This window comes from Desmodus rotundus, chromosome 7, assembly GCF_022682495.2.
Source record: "Desmodus rotundus isolate HL8 chromosome 7, HLdesRot8A.1, whole genome shotgun sequence".
NCBI lineage: Eukaryota > Metazoa > Chordata > Mammalia > Chiroptera > Phyllostomidae > Desmodus > Desmodus rotundus.
The window spans coordinates 53,422,385-53,442,952 of NC_071393.1; the positions used below are offsets into that span (position 1 = coordinate 53,422,385).

The 20,568-nt window shown below is 43.5% G+C and overlaps 1 protein-coding gene across 1 annotated transcript in view; it reads left to right on the forward strand.

Annotated features, from left to right (window-relative positions):
- Positions 1 to 766: 766 nt before the first annotated feature.
- EGLN3 (egl-9 family hypoxia inducible factor 3) overlaps positions 767 to 20,568 on the forward strand; it is a 28,266-nt gene continuing 8,464 nt past the window's right edge. The window contains exon 1 of the mRNA XM_024551331.4: positions 767 to 1,431. Within this exon, the coding sequence (XP_024407099.1) occupies positions 1,075 to 1,431 (357 nt within the window). The 5' untranslated portion in view covers positions 767 to 1,074. The remainder of the gene's footprint in view (positions 1,432 to 20,568) is intronic.

The following is a 20,568-nucleotide window of genomic DNA, read 5'->3' on the forward strand; positions in this document are numbered from 1 at the left end:
CCACGTAGTGTGGCTTCTTGTGGGAAAGTGAGAGGAGAATACAGTCTCTCTTTTGGGAGACTTACTTAAACTGGCTGTTACATGAACATGGAATTAGTTTTGAAGGCAGACTTGCAGAAAACCATGGTTTAGTAAATTTGAAAGATTAGTTGATGAAAACATCCAACAAAGCAATATATGGTGTTTTCAGGGTTCAATCAGATATGACCCAGCATTTCTTCACTGGGCACAGAGGGCCTTGAATAGAGTAGGGATTAGGAAAATGTTTGTTAATTTTAGTTAAAACTGATTCCTCTCAGTCTCTCAGTGGTTTAAAACCTCCTGATCTGGGTCAGACAGAAGAGGAAAAGGGAATAAGAAAAGGCACCAAGTAAACCTAGAAAGAGATCACTGTTTAGTATACAAATAATTTGTTCCTGAGTTTATTATTTTGTTCGAATGTGAGGCCACCAGCCAGAATGCGGCATTCTGGCATTCTATACGGTGCTGTTATTTCCATTTGTGTTTTCAGAGCTGGGAGTCATGTTTTCAAGTTTGGTCTTGAATTTTATGCAAAACATGTGCAAATCTATAGCATTCTGAAAACCCCATCTGTTAGCCAGCCTCTCCGCTAGTCACAAACAACCGCGGCTGTTTGCTGTAGATCCCTGAGGCGGTGACTGGCGGGGGAGAAGGGCGGTCCCGGAGGCGGTACAGGGGCGGGGCCTGGGTGGGGCCTGTGACGCTTCGAGTGGGCCGTCTGCCCCGCTGGATCGCAGCCTTTCCCCGCCTGGGGCCGCCGCCGTACCATTGGTTGCTCTGTGTCTCCAAAAGGGGCCCTCTCACTTCTCACGGAGTCAGTCTGGTGCTCGGTCCTGGAGCTTCCCACAAGTCCCGCTGGCCCCTGAACTGGATCCCCGTTTCCCAGTTGCGAGCAAGTTTCCCCTCTCTCTGGCGCTGCGTTGGCTCGGGGACTCGGTCAGCTGCAGGTAGCTGAACCCGGGGCCACACCAGCAGCGTCTCAGCTGTGCGCGCTCGTAGGTCGCTCACCCTCGGAGCACGCTGGGGGTCCCCGAGCTCGACTCTGAGGGCGAGATGCCCCTGGGACACATCATGAGGCTGGATCTGGAGAAAATCGCCCTGGAGTACATCGTGCCCTGTCTGCATGAGGTCGGCTTCTGTTACCTGGACAACTTCCTGGGCGAGGTAGTGGGCGACTGCGTCCTGGAGCGCGTCAAGCAGCTGCACAGCAACGGAGTCCTGCGGGACGGCCAGCTGGCCGGGCCGCGCGCGGGAGTCTCCAAGCGGCACCTGCGGGGTGACCAGATCACGTGGATCGGGGGCAACGAGGAGGGCTGCGAGGCCATCAACTTTCTCCTGTCCCTCATCGACAGGCTGGTCCTGTACTGCGGGAGCCGGCTGGGCAAATACTACGTCAAGGAGAGGTCCAAGGTAGGACGCGCGCGGGCGCCCCGCCGGTGCTGCAGCCCGCAGGGACCAGAGACGTTCAGAGTCCGTTGTCTGTCGCCTTCGCAGGGCTACAAGAGAACTTTAGTTTTTCACCAAGGAGAAAAAAGTCAGTCTGGTCTCCCCAGCCCACCTCCCCCACCCCCCTGCCCCGCCTCGGGGAAAACCCATGTGAGGAACTTCGGGTTATCCTTTTAATGACCTTCTGATAACTTTGAAATAATGGCTCTAGTGGTTGGTATAAGCCAGACAAACGGTGGCTTTTTAGTCTGATTTAAAGACATGGAGGTTCTCAAAGGTCCAAATGAGGGACGGGTTGTTAGGAACATTGTATGTGATCGAGACACACGTAAACTCATGACCTGAAATGTCTACCTTAAAGTCACCTAATGTTGCCCTTCATTGATTTCAAAGTGATTGCTGTGAACACACTCTTAAAAAATTCCGGAAACAGTTGTGACTTTGCAGTGCGGGGGTTCAGTTTGTGGAGTTGGGCAGGTAGGGGAAGAGTTTGCCCTGTGAAGGAGTAAAGCTCCTCTTCACTTTGGAGTGCTGCCCTTGGCTTACCGCGTTCAGGACACTTAGATCTTCTCGGGCTTTTGAAAATCCTCTCCCGGTGCTGAGCCTACACCACCTACTTCCCTTTCCTAACTATCAGCTGATGGGGAAATCTACTCAAAACCACCAGTTACGTGAGCAGGAGAGGATAGTCAGTACCTCTGGAAAGGAATTATGTGTTTGTTCACAGCCAGAAGTGACTCCCTGGGTGGCAATTTATCTTGGAAATATTTATAGGTAGATTGGCAGAAGTAGGGGAACGTGCAGTAACTGTGTACGTTATTTTGGTATAGTCTAGCTACTCAGTATTTTCTACAAATGATAAGCCAGCCAGTTTTCCTGTGGCAGTTCTGAGAGTGATTTGCATTTCTTTTATTGTGGACTGGCCAAGGGGCACTCAGAACTGTAGAAAACTTTATTTAACACAGCAAGGCAAAACATGCCAGCGTGAGAAGGAAGGTGCACATTCACCTATGTACCATTCATTCTTGAACCATATAGGTTGTGTTTCTCAATTTAAGACTGATCTTGTGATAACATACTATTGTTGTCTCGTTTGTCCCATAAGCTGAGAGGGACACCCAATACAGGGCAAGTGGTGGAGACTGGAAATGTGTAGAAAGGAAGGGGTTGGAGTGGGTGAGTGAAGTAGAGGACAAACAGATTACTGTATACCTTTCAAGTAGGAGAACATAAATAGGATATCTGAAAGCATTGTTAATAATCGGACACAAAGAGTAAATCTTAGAAGAAAATGCTGCTTTCTAACTTCTATTTTGATTTGGGGAAAATTCAGAATGAGCTGGACTCAGTAGAAGGTTGATGCTAGTTATTTTTCTTCCATCATTTGGGTGGTGGGTTAGAAAGTTGTTTGTCTTGATTAGTCTTATTTTTGCACCTTGCCCTGCTGGGGTGGGGTGGGAGAGGGGAGGGGAATAGTTGGCCTCAGTATTGGAGAGGTGCTTATAGCTTCAAATTGAAAGAGAAGATGACTTCTTACCAGTTTTTAAAACTTTCCTTTAAACTTAAGTATTAGGAAACTCCCCCTTGTCTCCCACCCCTTCCCCAGCATTCTAGGAACAAAATTTGCTCTGAGGGTGTCAGAGTTAATTGGTAGAAAGAGGCCACTAACATGTTTGAATGTTAAGTATTTTTATTTAGCTTTGACTTAAGAACAGTGGCAGGGTTTTGACTAGCTAGAATTTAGCTCCACAAATTGAATGAAAAGCACTGTGTATGTCTGGCTAAGGAAAAAAAGATCTATAGACATGATTTCCAATATGGGTTATCTTCTGAGTAGAACAAATAACTTTTCACTTAATAGAAAATGACTGTGAATTGAAAAGAGAAAATTCATTTTTTGTCCACCGAAGACACATCTGTCTGTCCACACCCATACTTCCAGCTCTCCTTTGGTTGTTTTGGCTCAAAGCTTTTCATTCCTTCCCTTTAGAAAAACCACCTCTAGATTGGGATATTCCCAACCAATTAGAACCAAATGCAAACCAGGCTTGAGTAAACAATTATTATAGTAAAATTTTTTTTAAAGTTTGATTTGCTTGTGTAAAGAAGTCTCCTTAGTAGAGTCTGCTCCATTGGTTCTCTTGTTTGAAGTTCATTGTTAAAGCATTGCAGAAACACATTCCATTTCTACATGATTTATATTAGTTTCACCTTAATTTAACCTTATTTACTTCTCTTCCTTCAACTGAGTACTTTACTCTGTGCTGCTTCCAGAGTGGTGATGGAGCCCAGTTTCCTGCTGCATCCTTCAAGCGGGTTTTCAGAAAAAGTTAATTTTTAAAAAGCAGAACATATGAATTTATTTTAAACTTTTCTTTGTAACTTTATTATGAAACATTTTAAACATATATTAATTTACAGAGTTTAGTATATTGAGCTCCCATCACCCATTTTTAACATTAGCCAATGCATACATTTATTTTAGAACAGTTGGTTTTCAGGTACTTTAAATTCTTGGGGTTTATTAGTATATTGATCCTGATTACATACTTTTTTTTCCTGGATTTTGTAAAGGTCATTGAATGATGTAACAATGCCCTTTATCTCAATGAAGCAATAGCAAAGGCATTGGGAATAAAATAGGAATAGATACTGGAATTGAAATTGAAGCTGTGGAAGACTGTGGAAAGAAATATTAAAGGGTTCCCTCTCCCATTGGCAGTAATTACTGCCAAAAAAGTTACTACTGGTCACAATTTTGGCAGTAATAACTACCAAAAAAGTTGTTACTGGTCAGAATTTACCTACTTGGTTGGAGAAAAGTCCTAGGGTGCTCAGTTCTCTTTGGGAAAGTGGTTTCCATAATGTAGCACAGCAATATGGCGCCCCCTAACTTCAAGCGTGATCATTGCTCTTAGGCTATCAGGAGATTTGTCTGTTACTTCCTCTTGGAGAATTTAGACCATATCCAAAATAAATATTGGTTATAATTTGCTCCTTTTGCTTTGGCTGCCTAGAAAATGGCTGCTTTCCAGAGAACGTGTAATTCATGGAACTGAATGTCCTGCTTGAAGCATCTCACCATAGGCTCACTAGTGAGTAACTAATAATAATAACTACCTTTTAATGAGCAGTTTGCTCTGTCTGGCACTGTGCTAATAAGCACTTTACACACACTGTCTGTCTGACTTAGTCTTCAGAATCACAATCTTCAGCAAATTGAGTGATTAAATCATTTGCCCAGGGTCACAAAGTCAGTGGTAAGAAGCAGCGTATCATGAAAATTAGGGAAAAACTCATAGACGTAGCCGGTAGCATGGTGGTTACCAGAGGGGAGGAAGGGTGGAGGGAGGAAAAGAGGGTAAAGGGGGGATAAATGGTGATGGAAGGAGACTTGACTTGGGGTGGTGAACACACAGTACAATATACAGATGATGTGTTATAGAATTGTATACCTGAAACCTATATAATTTTATTAACCAATGCCACCCTAATAAATTCAGTTAAAAAAAGAGATACATTTAAGTTTGAGGCTTAGGCTGGGGGTTACTGACCTTGTAGTCTTAGAAAAGTTGCTCATGTTTTACCAAGTGTAAAATGAGGGTTAATTCCTTAGAGCTTTTCAGGGAGCGAGCATTAAATAAGACAATATACATAAAATTCTTAGCAGATCTGAGTGTTTATAAGTGCCATAAGGCTGTAAGTGGAAGATTTGGGATTCTAACCCAGGTCTGTCTGACTCCAGAGGCTGTGTTCTTGCCTGTGATGTTCCTACTTTTCATCCTTTCATTTATTTGGCAGGCGCTCACTCAGTGTGGGGTACTGTTCAGGGCTTGGGGGTACAGCGGTGAACAGGCATAATCCCTGCCTCGTGGGGCTTCCCATTCGCTCACACTTTTGAATTGCAGGATCCTCTAGTTCACACTGATTACTTCTCAAGCCCCCAAAAGAAAAAAGACAAAACCGCCAAATTGGAGCAGGTCAGCGAAGTACATTTGAGGAAGAAAATGTAGGGCTGTGCTCGTGTTTTCCTACTGCTACTGGCAGGGAAAGTGTTTGTTAATAAGGCTGGTTGTCGGCATCCCTGGCTGGAGCAGTTTTGGATGATGCGGTTGTGGGGCATCAGTCCCCACCCCCCGCCCCGGGAACCATGCAGAGAAGTGATGAAACGGCAGTGAGTCTGAATAAAAGAAACTGTGTGGCAGAGGGGTGGGTTTGCTCCTTTGCTGTTCAGCAATAACAATTTTGGCCCACCCTTCTCATGTAATGTCAGGAGTATCCATTACTCAGTGGAGCTTTTCATGGTTGCAGACTACTTTAAGCAGAACTGGCATAATGCATATCGAAGATCAGGACCTCTCTCAGGACCCAAGGGCAGGAAATGTAGTCGTGGTTCACCGAAGACTGGAGCCATGAACCAAGAACCAGAAGGTCCTCAGCCTCAGTTTGAGATCAACAGATACTCGACCAACATTCTAGACTCTGCTTTTTCTTCCCTTGGAGGAAGTGGGATGGTCTTGCCTTGGCTCAGGCGACCCGTCAGCCTCAGTTCGGGGTGGTGGAGGAGTGCGTGGAAGCAGGGGTCCCCAGTATGATGCCAGGACCCATGACAAGTGCAGCTCTTTGAGCTCGGGGTGTGAAGATTAGACACCGTAAGTGGTGTCTCTGCAATTAAAATCTTAAAAATCTACCCGTGAATGAGGTTTTTAAGGGGGTAAGGCACTGGATTTGAAACACTGGAACATTTTTCTGTAGGATGTGACAGATTCCTATAAAAGGGTTTGTATTTAAAAATAACTTAGCTCTTGGAGGAAGGAAATTAATCCAAGGAAATAATTTATAGAATACGGCCTCAGTGACAGTGAAGCAAGTTTCTCCACTGGGTGGTTTTCATAGTGGTTTTTTTTGTCTCTTTTGTTGAATAACACGTGGGAACAAGGAAGGTAGGTGTGGTGTGTGTATGTGTATTACTTTATAATTTATTTTGTTCAATTTTGGGCCACTGGCCACACAACTACAACTTTATCTGCTTTCAGGGAAGTGGAAAGTCAGGCAGTATCAGTTTAATTTTATTCATTGACAAATTGCTAAGTGTCTTGTACTGTGGTAGACTTGTAAGTGGCTGAGGGAAGGGAGGTAAAAAGTGATTATAAAACCACCCAAAGAAGCTGAAAGTTGAGTGGTGTGAAATAGTTGTTACCAACTTTACTTTTTGTTTTTCTGGTTAAAGAGTCTACTTTTACACTGATTAGTCATTTTTGTTTCTCTTCTTTGGACTTTCTCCAATTTCTCTGTTTTAAAATTAAGTGATCAAAATAAGTTACCCAAACTATACAGGATTTTAATGGTGTAGGTTTTTAAAGTTCGAGAGGTATCAGGAATCACATCTACCCAATCCCTCCAGTATTCAGTAGTTTTTACATTTGGAGAGATGAGGTCTTGTGCAAGTTCTTGGGGCGGGACTGGGGTGGGTCTTGGGCCTAAGCAAAGGTGCTTAAGTAGAGAGAAGCTAGCCTGGCTGGGGTCTCTCCGTTAGTCAGGTAGACTGGGAGACAGGGTCGGTAGGTTAATTCAGCTTCATCAGCATTTTATTTGGGAATTTTAAATATGATTCTAACTTAAAATTGACAAGCACCCTTTCATGGAATTATGTAAGTCTACCTGTGCATTCGACTCGCGGGTGTGATGAACTTTTTCCTTTTCTGACCTCACTCAGCCCAAAGCAAATTGGTAAGTTCTTTCCTGATTCCTGACTCTGGCTACAAAAATTTCAGATTTAATAAATAGTAAGCCGCCTTGCATGTTACAGAACCTTTCTGAAAACACCGCACATGTGGAAGATTTCTCTGATGAAGCTGAAAGGGGGGGCGGGGCTTGTCCCCTAGTGAGCAGAGCACCTCTGAGAAGCCTCTGAAGCACCCCAAGCAGCATGCCTGTCGCTAAAAAGCTCAGAGGCCATCTCACCTGTGGGCCGCATTTGCTCAGTTTGGCAAGGCCTCTCTGCTTTTGACTCACCTTTGCAGCCTCAGGTAAATTAAGTAACATTTTCACCTCTGCCTATTGACCACTGAGGAGCAGCTTGCACATTCCAAAAATGGAGAAGGTTATTGATCCTTTGTTAATTATTATTACAGCAACAGACTTGATGATTTCCTTCGTAGCAGCACTTTCTAGCTGTGAACTAATACGGCTCCAAGAAACGGGTGTCATTTTTTCCATAGTGTTTGTCAGATGCACATGTTCTGACAGTAACCATAGTTCAGATGCATTCTGCTGGGCAACTGCCAGGGGTGTCCGGCCGGTAGCTGAATCCAGAGGCACTGGAATTGTAATGCAACAGACAGATCATTTTATGGTGCCAGACGAAGGAATTCGGCTTTGGCGGATCTCCAGGGGCCGTTGACTTGGCTCAGATTCAGAGCTATGTGTCTGTTTGCCAAGTGAGATTAGTTAGCTCCGTTCATTATACATAGAATTGATACCCCGTTTCCTTCGACTATTTCCATCTTAAACCAGTATGGCACTTACCTTAATTTTGCATCTTCTTGTGATATTGGGATTTGTGGATGAGTTCCTATTTTTGTTTCTGGTGAGCTGGTAGTGACTGAGTGTTCTGTTTTTCACCCCTGCCCCAACCCAGCCCCAGCCTGGCAGACACAGGGGTTGCAGTCCCATAATGCAGGCTTTCAGATCTGCGCTGGATTCATTCGGTACCTCTGCACTGAGTGTCCTCAACGTTCAGCACACTGTCAATGCCTCCTCACTAAGTCAAGCTGATTTTTGATTCTTTAGGAGATTTGATGATCAACGTTTCTCAATTTTTGGAGTAAATGCACCTATCTCATGAAATATTGTTTTCCTTGCAAAATGAGGCCAAAATACTATTATCATATAGAATAATTTCCAAATACAAAGAATATGGTAGTAGTCTTGAGTCTTTGCCAGTGGGAAGCAGACAAAAGAAAAACTCAATTCCAGGTGTCAGTGACATCTACTTGTGGTTCTCTAGGGGAACTTGAGGATGTTTGGACATATTCAGGATAATACTCTTCTTTCTTTTATCCCCCAGGATAATTCTCTTCTGAGTATTGCTTGGAAGTAAAGATACATTGTTTTAAACAGTCTGAACATCTTTTGGAGCCTGTGCTGTCTTCTCCAGACACAGAGAACAGGAATCTGCCCTGCTCCTCCCTCATTTCCCCTCCCACTTCTACTCACCTATCTTGTCCAACCTGAGGGACTATTACTCAGAAATCTCAATACCCCACACAAAATTGACAGTGAGCCTTTTGCTTGTGTGTTCGTTTGTTTGTTTATTTGTTTTTGATGGCTTTTTTCCTATTCATATGGTTTTGTAGGTTAATTTGAATGATTGGAGTAAATAAATAAAACCTTTTGAAAACAGAATATTGAAGATTCAGGTAGGAACTTGCACTATTATTGGTCAAAGTTTTGTCTTTTTTTTTTTAACTGATTTAGTTTTGCTTTCATAGTTGAATTCCTTGAGGAAGAAAGAGTATTTCAAAGAGACTTGGTTTAACCATAAATCACTTGCCTTTTGTTTTCATTCTCCCTGCAATCCATTTTAATGTGCTTTTGTCAGAGTGCAAATGGTCCAGAGCCCATCTCTAATCATGCAGTTGCCACGCTTTCAAAAACCCAACCGGGCTCTGCCCCCATTGTCTACTGTACATGCCGAGTGCTTCTTAGTTCGCCATTTAAGTTCCTCCACATCTGACCCCATCTGACCCTCTCTGACCCCATTGACCTTTCTATAGTTAATCTCCTGTTCACTGCCTTCCTTCTCCCAATCTCTGAAATGCTAGGAATTGATTTGCAGGCATACTGAGCTTCCCATTGTCTTCTACTCTTCCAAATCCATCTTAGTGCCTTCTTCCTGAAGTCTTAGCACTCTGCGGGTGGCTCAGTCCAGTCTGCCCCCGTACATTTATTTCTTTGACTGCTTACCCTAACCCCACATTTACTTAAAAGTCCCTTTAAGGCAGAGCTTATTAAGCTTAATATATACTTTTAGTGCTTTGAACAGTCCTTGACAATTCATAGGTGGTTGTTGACTTAATTTCATCTTCAAAAGGAACTTTGATTTCAAAGAATTCAAAGGATGTCAGGATGTCAAAGACAAGAAGAGAAGAGAAAAGGAAAGGAAAAAGAAAAGAGAAAAAAGGTTTTGCACCCTGGTCCCTAATTAGATGTCACAGTGTTTAAATATTTTATTACATTAGCATGTTATGAGGGCCCATCTGAAAGGAGGGACTTTGGCTTTGTAAGGTTTTTTCCTCAGGGTTGGAATTCTGTGCTTGTCCCTGGAAAGTCGCGCCCGGACCCTGCCGCCCATTCATACAGGTCTGGCTCAGAGAAGCAAGAGAAGACTGTGGACTGTGAGGCCGGAGTCCTGGCGTCTGATCCCAGCTTAGCCCCGGGAAAGTGGCATCTCAGGACCTCCATTTCTACTTCTTTAGGAACGAGTTTGATTTTTTTTTTTTTTTTAGCTTAATTTAGTCAGTACCTACTAGTACGCCCTAGATGGATGCTTTTACATTTTGTCATCTCACTGAGCTTGGGCAAGTCAGTTCTCTGAGCCTGACTTATAATATGGATACAATAATAAATATCTGCCTCCAGGATTATAAGGAATTCAATGAAAAGTGAGAATAAATTTTCATCTGAGAGGGCAAAGGGGTGCTTTCAGTGCCTCTCACTGGACTCTGAAGAGAGCTATCAGCAGTCACACCCGGGAGGATGACTGATGTGACAGTCATCCTCAGCATGCTACAGAGTTACAACTGGAGTGTTTCCTGCCGGCTTCAGGAGCCACGCTGCCGAACCGGGGCCAGAAACTGCCCCGGGAATGCCTGTTGCTTCCTGCTCTGCCCCCACCTCCTGTTCGCAGATTAATGGTGCAGCTGACTAATTCCCCTTTACCTTTTCTCAGCTAGGGAAGGCATTGCCCCAGAACTCTTGGTCTTGCCGCAAAATAGACGTGGTTCTCAAAGTGTGGTTCTCAGTATCACCTGGAAACTTGCTACAAATTCTTGGGTTTCTCCCCAAACCCAGTGAAACAGAGACACACAAGTCCTCTAGGTGATTCTCACCGATGCTAATGGCTGAGAACTACGGGGTAAAATGAATAGGAGGCTACATGGGGTGGTGCCGTGCCTTCCTACAGTTTCCCTGTTACAGAGAGAAAGTCAGAGTTCAGCCATTTGATCAGAGCAGAGTTTACTCTTTGCTGAAATTGAAAGATGCGCGTGTTTTTAGTTCAATTTGGATCTTTTTGAGAAAAAATCGCCACGCATTAACATGTTGAGTATACACATACTCGTTTTTTCCCCTATTTTTGTACCAATAAAGTTAATTTTCCAGAACCAGAATTAGAGTGAAATTTGGAACTGATTCTTTCCTGTTGTGGTGAATGGAGGGGAAAAGCCTTGGCTAATGACTGCAGAGTATTGCTCCTCCGCGCTTCCCTAACCCACCCGCCAGGAGCGTGAGCTAACGTCACTGGCAAGAATGAGAAAGAATCTAGTGATTTTGGATGAGCACAAACTATAGTGTCTTGTGAGCAGATGATTCTTTCTGCATTGAGCATGTAGTATGTGCTGACTGTGATCACCACACAGAAGCCTACGGTGATTTCTCTGGTGCTCCTGGGAAAGATGGCCTCCTGAGGGAGAACCCAGAAAGCTGACATGTGTGGTGGGGTGGAGCTGACAGAGGAATCAAAGTTATGACTAGGCAGAGGTTGGAAAGTATGTATCGCTTACCTTTCCTACTTCTGCATGGAGGGCTTTGATTTCCCAGTTAAGGATTTGAGCCTGTAACTGGAAAGCCACAGAATCATCTGAGAACCCTTTGTTGCATTATCTTGGAGTTGAAGGCAGACGATTTCAGTCATGGTCACTCTGGAAATAGTAACACCTATTCTGAGTTAGCAGAATTTTCCTGATATTTAGAAGTAGTGTTTAGTGGCGGAGAGACCATGCCTAAGTCTATAATGCCCCATAAATTACTTTTTGTGTCTGCCTTTCAGTTTGTATGTTTGTAAAGTGGGGCTTGTATCTAACTTGGAGGAACATGGGGGCAATTAAATTAATCATTCCTGCCCCCCGCCCCAGACTCAGAGGCAGGCACGCCTCTATTTCTAGTCCTTTCACTGCTCCCCAAAATACTTTATGCATTTCTCTCAGAAGAGCTTTTTACTTCCTCCTGTTCTAGGAAGTCTTCTGGATCTCACCCCTCCTATGACCCACATGGGTCTGTATCCACTGTATTCTAATTAACATAATTTTAGAAAGTTCTGTATTCAGTGACTGCTAATTAATGTGGTAGTAGAGAGTTAAGATGTCTCCTAAACAAGTTTTGCACCTACGTGAGGAAAATTTTTCTCACCCTTTGTCTTCCCAAGGGGAATATACTTTTGTATTTCCTTAGAAATTTTTACTTAATTGCTAATTTATCTTCTGACTTTGAAACAAGTCTGAAAACCTTGGCTGCTTGTCTTCCACAGAACCTGGCAGGGGCAGGGCAACCCCGTGGGGAGGGGATGACGGGACTCGGGCTGACTTTTGACCAATTGCATGTGACGCAGATGGGGGCCCTGCAGAGACTGCAGAGGGTGTATGGTGGGATCGAGCTTGTCCTGCAGTGTGAGTAGTGGAAGCAGTCAAGTAGTGTTCAGAGTCAACTTCCTGTGCTCCTTGCTTTTGTTACGCACCAACCCTCACCCCCCACCCCAAGCTTTTAGTTCACAGACTCAATTCCAAGCACAATCATTTTTCATATTTTGGGTTTTTTTTTCATTTTCTGATTTTCTATTGTTATGGAAAGGCCAGGGTGAGGGGGAGTTGAATACTTCAAGTAGAATTGAAGATCTTAGTTCCTTCAAAAATGGGGTGACTTGGCAAATGTTAGACATTAGATAAGCTGTCCTGGTAGGGCATGACTTGGTTCTTAGGACCTCCCACTCCTCAGCCAGACTGACTGGGTTTGCAAAGACAGGTTACCAAACAGCCTTCTGCCTCAGTTTCCTCATCTGTAGGGTGCAAGCAGTAATGGTTGCTGCCTCATGGGGCTGTAATGACTTTTGAGTGAGGTAATATTTGTGAAGCATGTAGACCAGGGTCAGGCACGCAGGAAGCACCGTACAAGTGTTTGTTCAGTTCTCACTGATTTGCTGTGTGCCATCTCTTTCATTCAGCAGCTGTGTATTTCCAAGTGCTGAAATGCAAATGTAAATATATGATCTGGTTTTCTATCAAGTTCTTTACCTTTATTTTTTGCAGCATAGTTGCAGTGTCCCAAGTTAGTACTCTTAAAATTCATTGGGAATTGCAGCTAAAGTGTTTTCCTGGTTTCTATTAAAAACAATGTTTCCAGGCATTTTTTTAGGACATGTTTGATTAGTAACTATATTTTTTGTGGATTACCCGTTCATAAAATCTTGTCTTACCATTTGTATTTAAGTTATCATAGATTCCCTAAAGTATTTTGGGATTTGTTGCAGATGAGAATTTAAAGACAACCGTATTCTGACGATCCGACAGTCGAAAACATTCTTTGTTTTCTGGTATATCTGGAACCTTTAGAAAGCTCCAGGTAAAGTTTTATTTTTCAAATGAAACTGCTTCTCACATCGAAGTTAAATATTGTGACTCCCTACCCCCATGTAGCCTTAAGAATTACTCATGAATTTGTTTTTCTAAAGAAGGAAGATAACTTCTAGGTCCTTTATAACTTCCAGGGCTAATGACTTCTGCGGAAAAGGGAGCAGTGCCACTGGTGCAGACGGCTGCCCTCCCCTGCACCCCCACCAGGAGATTAAATGAGATATGTGTAAAGCGGCTCCGAGGGTCCTCAGGAAATGGCAGCTATTAGATTTGCAAAAAGGTGTCAGTGGGTGTGGTCACATGCCTCTCTTGCTGTCCTCAACCCTGAGCCTGGCTGGCTTGTACCGATTTCATAATTGCAAGGAAGAAGCCCTTATTCAAAACATTTCTCTGGTGACTGGGGTAGTGACAGGGGGAGGGAGGTGCTCTCCCGTGCCTGTTCCCTCCGCGTCCCGGGCTGTGTGCTAGGGGTGTGGGCTGGCTGCCACCCTCACGCAGCGCACGTAGCCCTGTCACTCAGCCGTCACCCGGCTGGCCCAGAGCCAGGCCGCTGCGGGAAGGGCTTGCCTTCCCAAACCCAAGCAGCCTGTATTGATATGTCGATGTTCCCTGGCCTGTTTACTGTGCTTAATTGCAGGGCTCTGGCAGAATCCCCTCAGAGGGGAGGAATTAACCACAATTCCGGGAGGAATGACAATAGTCTCTTAAATTCCTGGCCTCTCAGAGCTTCAGTTGCTTCTTGGGGAAGGGCGATTCAGATTCACTTAAGTTCATGCACGAAGTGCAGGGTCCTCTGGAATGGAATCCTGATGGAGAACAGTTGGACTGTAATTGTGTGTGTGTGTGCATGCACTTTCTGGGGGCTGGGGGTGGGGGCCCAGCTCTTTCATTCAAGATTCTCACGGCATTATTTTCACTGAGCTAGGAGAACTAAATAGAAGGGTTCGGAGTCTAGGTAATTGTGATGGCAGTCTGGATGATCCTGAATCTAGGATCCAGTTCAGAGTAAAACAAGGGCAGTGATAAGACGGTGTACCTGGGGACAGGCTTTCAAGTGAAGATGCTACACTCCCTGCTCAGGATGCTCTCCCTGACCCAGAGGGACCGGCAGACCCACTTCACCAGAGCCACTGAAAGTCGCTTTAAACATCTTGCTTTTCATTTTCAGAATTACTAAAGTTCCTATATTACAACAAAATTCAGCTAGGAGGCATGATGATTATTGTTCCAATTGCAGGTGAGGTTGTGTGTGTCACGCAGGGTTCTAGGGGCGCAGGTTCAGAGAGAGAAATTTTTAGTAGGTATGTAGGGCAACTGAGGAAGACAGAAGTAGTTCTCAGTGTAGAAACAAAATTGTAGAAAATATTTTAATCAGTAACTTGGAGTTTGTTGAAAAGATTACAGTAAGTCCTCAGTGTTGTCAGTAGGCTCTGTGACTTTACAGATGAAACCATGTATGGTGAAGCCAATTTTACCATAGGCTCTCTAATATAAACAAGAGTTAAGTTCCTACAGCATCTCATCAATGTTGTAAAAAAACAGCGTTTTCAAGGACCTGCCGAATTTACCCGACACATATTTGACTGGTGTCCTGAATCTTCAAAATTGCCAGGTGAGATGCTGAAACATTGGGGAGGGGAGTGCGGTGACTGGACGCGCTGATGTTGTTGCCAACAAAAGCCTGGTTCCTAGTTCCTCCTCCTGTTGCTGCCTTAGTCTTTAATGAGAGGCACTGGGAGGAAGGAAATAGCTCGGCTTGCTCCTCACCAACAAGATAGATGACAGACAAGATGCCAGGTAACTAACGACAGTTTGCACAAAGTTCCCTGTTTTTTCTCTAACATAACCATGTTATCTACAACTAATTTCTTTATGCCAATCCAGATGAAGTTAGAATGAATATATAAAAATTCTGAGGCACTTTGCAAGCTTCTGTGGTGTCCATCATCACGTCAAGGGCTTACTCTTTTGTTTAGCGTCGCACAAAGGAGGGGCCTGGAGCAATGTGAACTTTGTTTGAGGACGTTTCCTTGAAACGGCTGGAGAAAGCATTGCACAGTCGTCACCATCTTGTGAAGTTGCCTTGTGAGTACTGTACTACAGTGATTGAATTTAAGTGACACCAGTGGGTCCTATGAGGTTTCCTTGAAGAGTATGGACCCCTGAACAAGGGAGATGAGGACAGTAATTCCAGTTTGCTTTCCATGGCCTCTGGATTTCAGTTCCTTGCCCCTGCAGAGGATTTTTGGAGTTCTCTCACTCCTTGTCACAGCCAAATAGAAAATAATGGAAAATGACATTTTGGCCTAATTTATCTTTAGGTTTTTTTGTTTGTCTTTTTAGAGAGCAAAACTTGCAAAAATCATGCCTCTTCCATTTTCCTGTCACTTCAGCCTTTCCTGTGGTGTGTTTCCACTTAGCACTTTGAATACTTAAAAAAGTTTTTTATTTTTGGTTTTCTTTTAAAATAGGAAAACTTCTATTTTAGAAAAATTACATGTAGTGCCTTTGTTTCAGTTTTTAGCAACCCCCCCACAATGAATTACCAGGTGGGACCCCTTCCCCAGCAGGCGCCTTTATGGATCTAGGACGTAAAACGTACACTTGTGCAACTGCCTTGCCCACCGTCCACATTAAAAGTATGTGTAAAATATGTGCTGAACACAAACCACCCACAAAGAATGACCCCATGCCTGTAGCCTTTAGCACCTCCACTTGCAGCTGACCAGAAACATTGGCAAGTTTGTCACCAGGCTGTTGTCACCTGAATATAAATTAGACCCACTTTTTGGCCAGAAAACTTCAGCTATTACACTCTCCACTATGATGGATTTCTTGGCTGGTTTTCCAAGCTAAAGAAGGTGCATAGTCTTGTGTATTTCTTCTCAACTCCTTCCACATCTAATTCTCCATGTCATTAGTGCCTAATGGGGAGAGGGAAGGATCCTGGGTCTCCTTTGCTTTGTCCAGAGTGGACTTGGGGAGAGGGAGTTGTGGAGAAGGCACGTGGAGTGCGGTTTGCACTGTAGGGCGAGGCTGTGCCTTTGGACAGCAAACATCTGAACCTGGTGAAGGGAGCTGGGAAAGGTGCCCACTTACAGCTCAGAAGCTAATGCAGGATAGCTGGTTTCTTAGGAGATTCAGACGGTGACCTTAAAATACAACCTGATGTATTTTTTGTGGCCCTAATTTAAAAGTTGGGATAAGAAATATTCAGGAGCATTTGGCTACAAATCCAGTTTGGTTGTCTGCTACTACCCTAAAATATGAGATTTTTGTAGTACTGGGTGCTCATTGCAAAGCACGGTAAGTTCCCTGGCGTAGGCAGCGTAGCGTGCACTCCAGAGTTCTGACATGTACACGTATGCATGATTGGTTTCAATTATTTGTGACGCACAAGTGCCAACAGAGTTGAAGCTACAAAGCACTTAAGTGGAATCAGATCCCTGAAGGGGAGGCATGCTGAAGCCCCAGTTGAGAGGAACAGAAACGAGCATATCATCAGCTCTAAAAATAGCTAACATTAAGCAGCATAAGGAGTATCTCCTTCAGTCCTCTTAAGCCCATTTTACAGATGAGAAAACTGAGGTGTAAAGAGGTTAAGTACAGGTTTTTTGGACTTAGGTTGCATTTTATTCAAAGTATGCTCTGCTCAAGACTGTTCATAATTCAAAACAAATCCTTACAAAGATTGGCTGCTCTTTCTGCATAGCAGTTAGATGGGTCTCAGCATTTGGCAGTGGACCCAAATACCAGTTTACAGGTCGTTCAGCCAGACAACTTCGAAGTTATGCTATTTTTTGACACATTAAAAAAAGTAGATTCCCAGTTATTACAAATTTTGCAAATAAAGTAAGACTTTATTAATGTTTCAATTTGCTGATTTAAAATTTATGTAGAATGCCACTTGATTATAACTTGTTCAAGATCAAGTCATACTAGTGAATCTGGCTCCCAAAAATCTGTGTTATTAATTGTCATGAGAGAAGTGACGAGCCTAACTGGAGGCTGGGATGGGGCAGTTACACCCCCTGGGCAGCCATGTGTCTGAAATGATCGCCATTGCTGATGGGCAGTGGAGGTCTCTGACGCCAACTGTTTGAAATGGTTCATCTGTGCAATCAAGCTGTGGTTGGTTTCAATCACGAACACTCAGTTTAGGCATTGGAATGGAAATCCTGGACTTTCATTTTTCAACTTTACCTTTGTGGTTGATGAGATCTGTTTTTTTGTAAAGTCAGCTTACCAAGAACCCTGATAGAACAGCTGTTTTCTTTTCCATTTGTAGCATTTGGGGAGCACATTTTGTTACTTGTATTTGGCTGTTAAACTTTATATATCTGTGTACATCTTTAAAGAATACATACATATTTCCTGCCTGAACATGGCTGCTTCTGTGTCTAGAGTACATATCTTTGGTCTGGAGCCAGCCCGGGAGCCCAGGAGGGGTTCATTCCTCAGCTAATTTTCCCTTGGCTACAGAGCAGTTGGGAGGCCTCTGAGGATGGTGGGAGGGGGGTCCATGCTGGGGCAGAGGGAGTAATGGTAAATGCATAAGGGGACTTGGGGATTTATCTGCATATCCAGCAATGGAACTAAAATCCTTTTGTATATGCTTCTGTAGATTACACTGACATTTCAAATACTAATCCAGTCAGGAAGTTTTGGCAAATACGAAGTCTATAACAAATGAGACACCTTCCCTATCTTTGTCCGAATCATTTTGTGGAATGTTTGTCATGTGATAATGAAAGTACTTTGGCGCTGTTGTTGTTCTGAAGCACTCTCCTTTATACACTCAAATCCCTTCCTGGGCTTGATGAGGTTTAAGCAACCGCTCAGTTGACCCAGCTGGCTTCCAGGGTTTGTTCCTGTCCCGTGCACAAATTGGCACAGAAATGAGTGACTTGTTATTGACGTGGTCCTTGCTCCTGAGTGTGTCGTAAGCCTCCTGGTTTTATTATTTTATTTTTTAATTTTTAAAATTTATGTATTTATTTTTATTCAGTTACAATTGTCTGCATTTTCTCCCCTTCCCTCCACCCCACCCCAGCCAGTCCCACCTCCCTCCCCCACCTCTACCCTCCCCCTTGATTTTGTCCTTGTGTCCTTTATAGTAGCTCCTATAGACCCCTCTCCCCACTATCCCCTCCCCACTCCCCTCTGGCTATTGTTACAATGTTCTTAATTTCAATGTCTCTGGTTATATTTTGTTTGCTTTTTTCTTTTGTTGATTATGTTCCAGTTAAAGGTGAGATCATATGGTTTTTGTCCCTCACTGCCTGGCTTATTTCACTTAGCATAATGCTCTCCAGTTCCATCCATGCCATTGCAAAGGGTAAAGGACTTGAACAGACATTTCTCCAAGGAAGACATACAGAGGGCCCAGAGACATATGAAAAGAAGCTCAGCATCTCTAGCCATCAGAGAGGTGCAAATTAAAACCACAATGAGGTACCATCTCACACCGGTTAGAGTGGCCAACATAAACAAATCAACAAACAAATGCTGGAGAGGATGCAGACAAAAGGGAACCCTAGTGCACTGTTGGCGGGAATGCAGACTGGTGTAGCCACTGTGGAAAACAGTATGGAATTTTCTCAGAAAACTAAAAATGGAACTGCCCTTTGACCCAGCAATTCCGCTGCTGGGATTATACCCTAAGAACCCTGAAACACCCATCCAAAAGAACCTATGCACCCCAATGTTCATAGCAGCACAATTTACAGTAGCCAAGTACTGGAAGCAACCTAAGTGCCCATCAGCAAATGAGTGGATCAAAAAATTATGGTACATTTACACAATGGAATTCTACACAGCAGAGAGAAAGAAGGAGCCTCCCGGTTTTAGAAAGTGCCAAAGACCAGCAAATAGCCAGGAATGTGCCCAAGCCAAGACCCATCTCCTATAGCTGTTGTCCAGAAAATACTGATAAAATTGACTGTCTGAGGTTTGAACAGGCCCACTGAGGCCCACAGTGATTTCCTTCCATTGTTTCCAACTTGACGCAGTGGCTTCACCCACCAGGAGAAAGGGCGAAGATTTACTCTGGCCAGAGAAATTTCCTCTGTTCCTCTCCCTTGAACAATCAGATACTTTGCTGACTCTTAGAGGTTCTGTCCACCTGCTAAGTCCCCTGGAATTTGCTAGCTCTTTCTCTGTGTTTGATAGACATAGCAATTCATTAAGGATGTACTTTTGTGAGTTGTATCTGTTTTTTCAATATTTGAATCTAAGTTGAATCCTGGGGCAGATATGTACTTCTACTGCCCTGAAGAACTGCCCCTCTTGCTTTTCCTGAGGTAGATGCTTAGACTAAGTCTTAGATCTTCCTGGACTGTTAGAGGCCATGTAACCCAAGCTGTCTTTATAGAAAAGAAATACAGTTAGTTGCAGAGTGAACTAGGTGGCAGGCATCCGACCACTGACCTTTTCCTTTGAATTGAGCTGTTTAAGAATATAAGTTTATGTAGCATCGATGGAGCACTTTTTCTTTTCAGGGCTTCACAGACAGGTGAGGCTGAGATGGTAATTATTTGTAGCTTAAATGACCTTCATTATTGGCTCAGTGGTGGCTCTCATAATCCTAATAGCTGCTTCCAGGGATAGGTATTTCCCTTGTCATTAGAGGTTACTTCATTTGTCTCTTCTTCCGCAGCTGGGCCCGTCATTTCTGTCTGCTACCAATCTCCTTTCCCCAGGCCATTATTTGCTTGGTGGTACCATCATTTGTTAAATCTGGATTGCGGTAGCCTCAAAATTCCACCTTTCGAACGATGTTCAAGCTAACAGCCTAACTTTGCCTCTTGGATGATATTGCATTGACATTTTAGATGTTCAAAGGTAGGCTATGGGGATTGCTAGCTGCATAAGAATATAAAGTTTGATAAATATGGTGATTTAAGCTTTAAGATCACCACAAAACCAAGTTACCATTCAGTCTTACTGTTGTTTTGGAGACATGGTTTCTTATGAAGTCAATATGCAATGTGTGTGTATGTGAAGCCTTTAACTCTATATGCCTCGTTCATGTCTTCATGTTGCTACTGGCAGAGACTTGGCACCCTCGGCGCTGAAGCTGATTCACTGCGCTACTCTAGTGCATTAGTTTGGGCCTCTGCCTGACTGATCACTTTACCAATATGACAATTCTGCCATTTATAGGCGAAAATACAAACTGGATTGCTACATGTATATTGGAAGATAGGTTTTTAAAATGACAAATCTATATTGATTTAGATAGAATGTACACATACTGCACATACTCTTTAGAGGGAAGAGCCATTCACAAACTCATTCATTTATTTATATCACATTTTAAACAGATACCTTCTACGTGTCAGGTGCTGTTCTGGGCACTGAGAATACATCAATGACCAAAACAGGAAAAACATCCCTTTCCTCATCTTGTGTTGCCTGTTCCAACACCTTCTCTGTATCTCTCTCATCTCTATAAAAATTTTTAGAAATATAG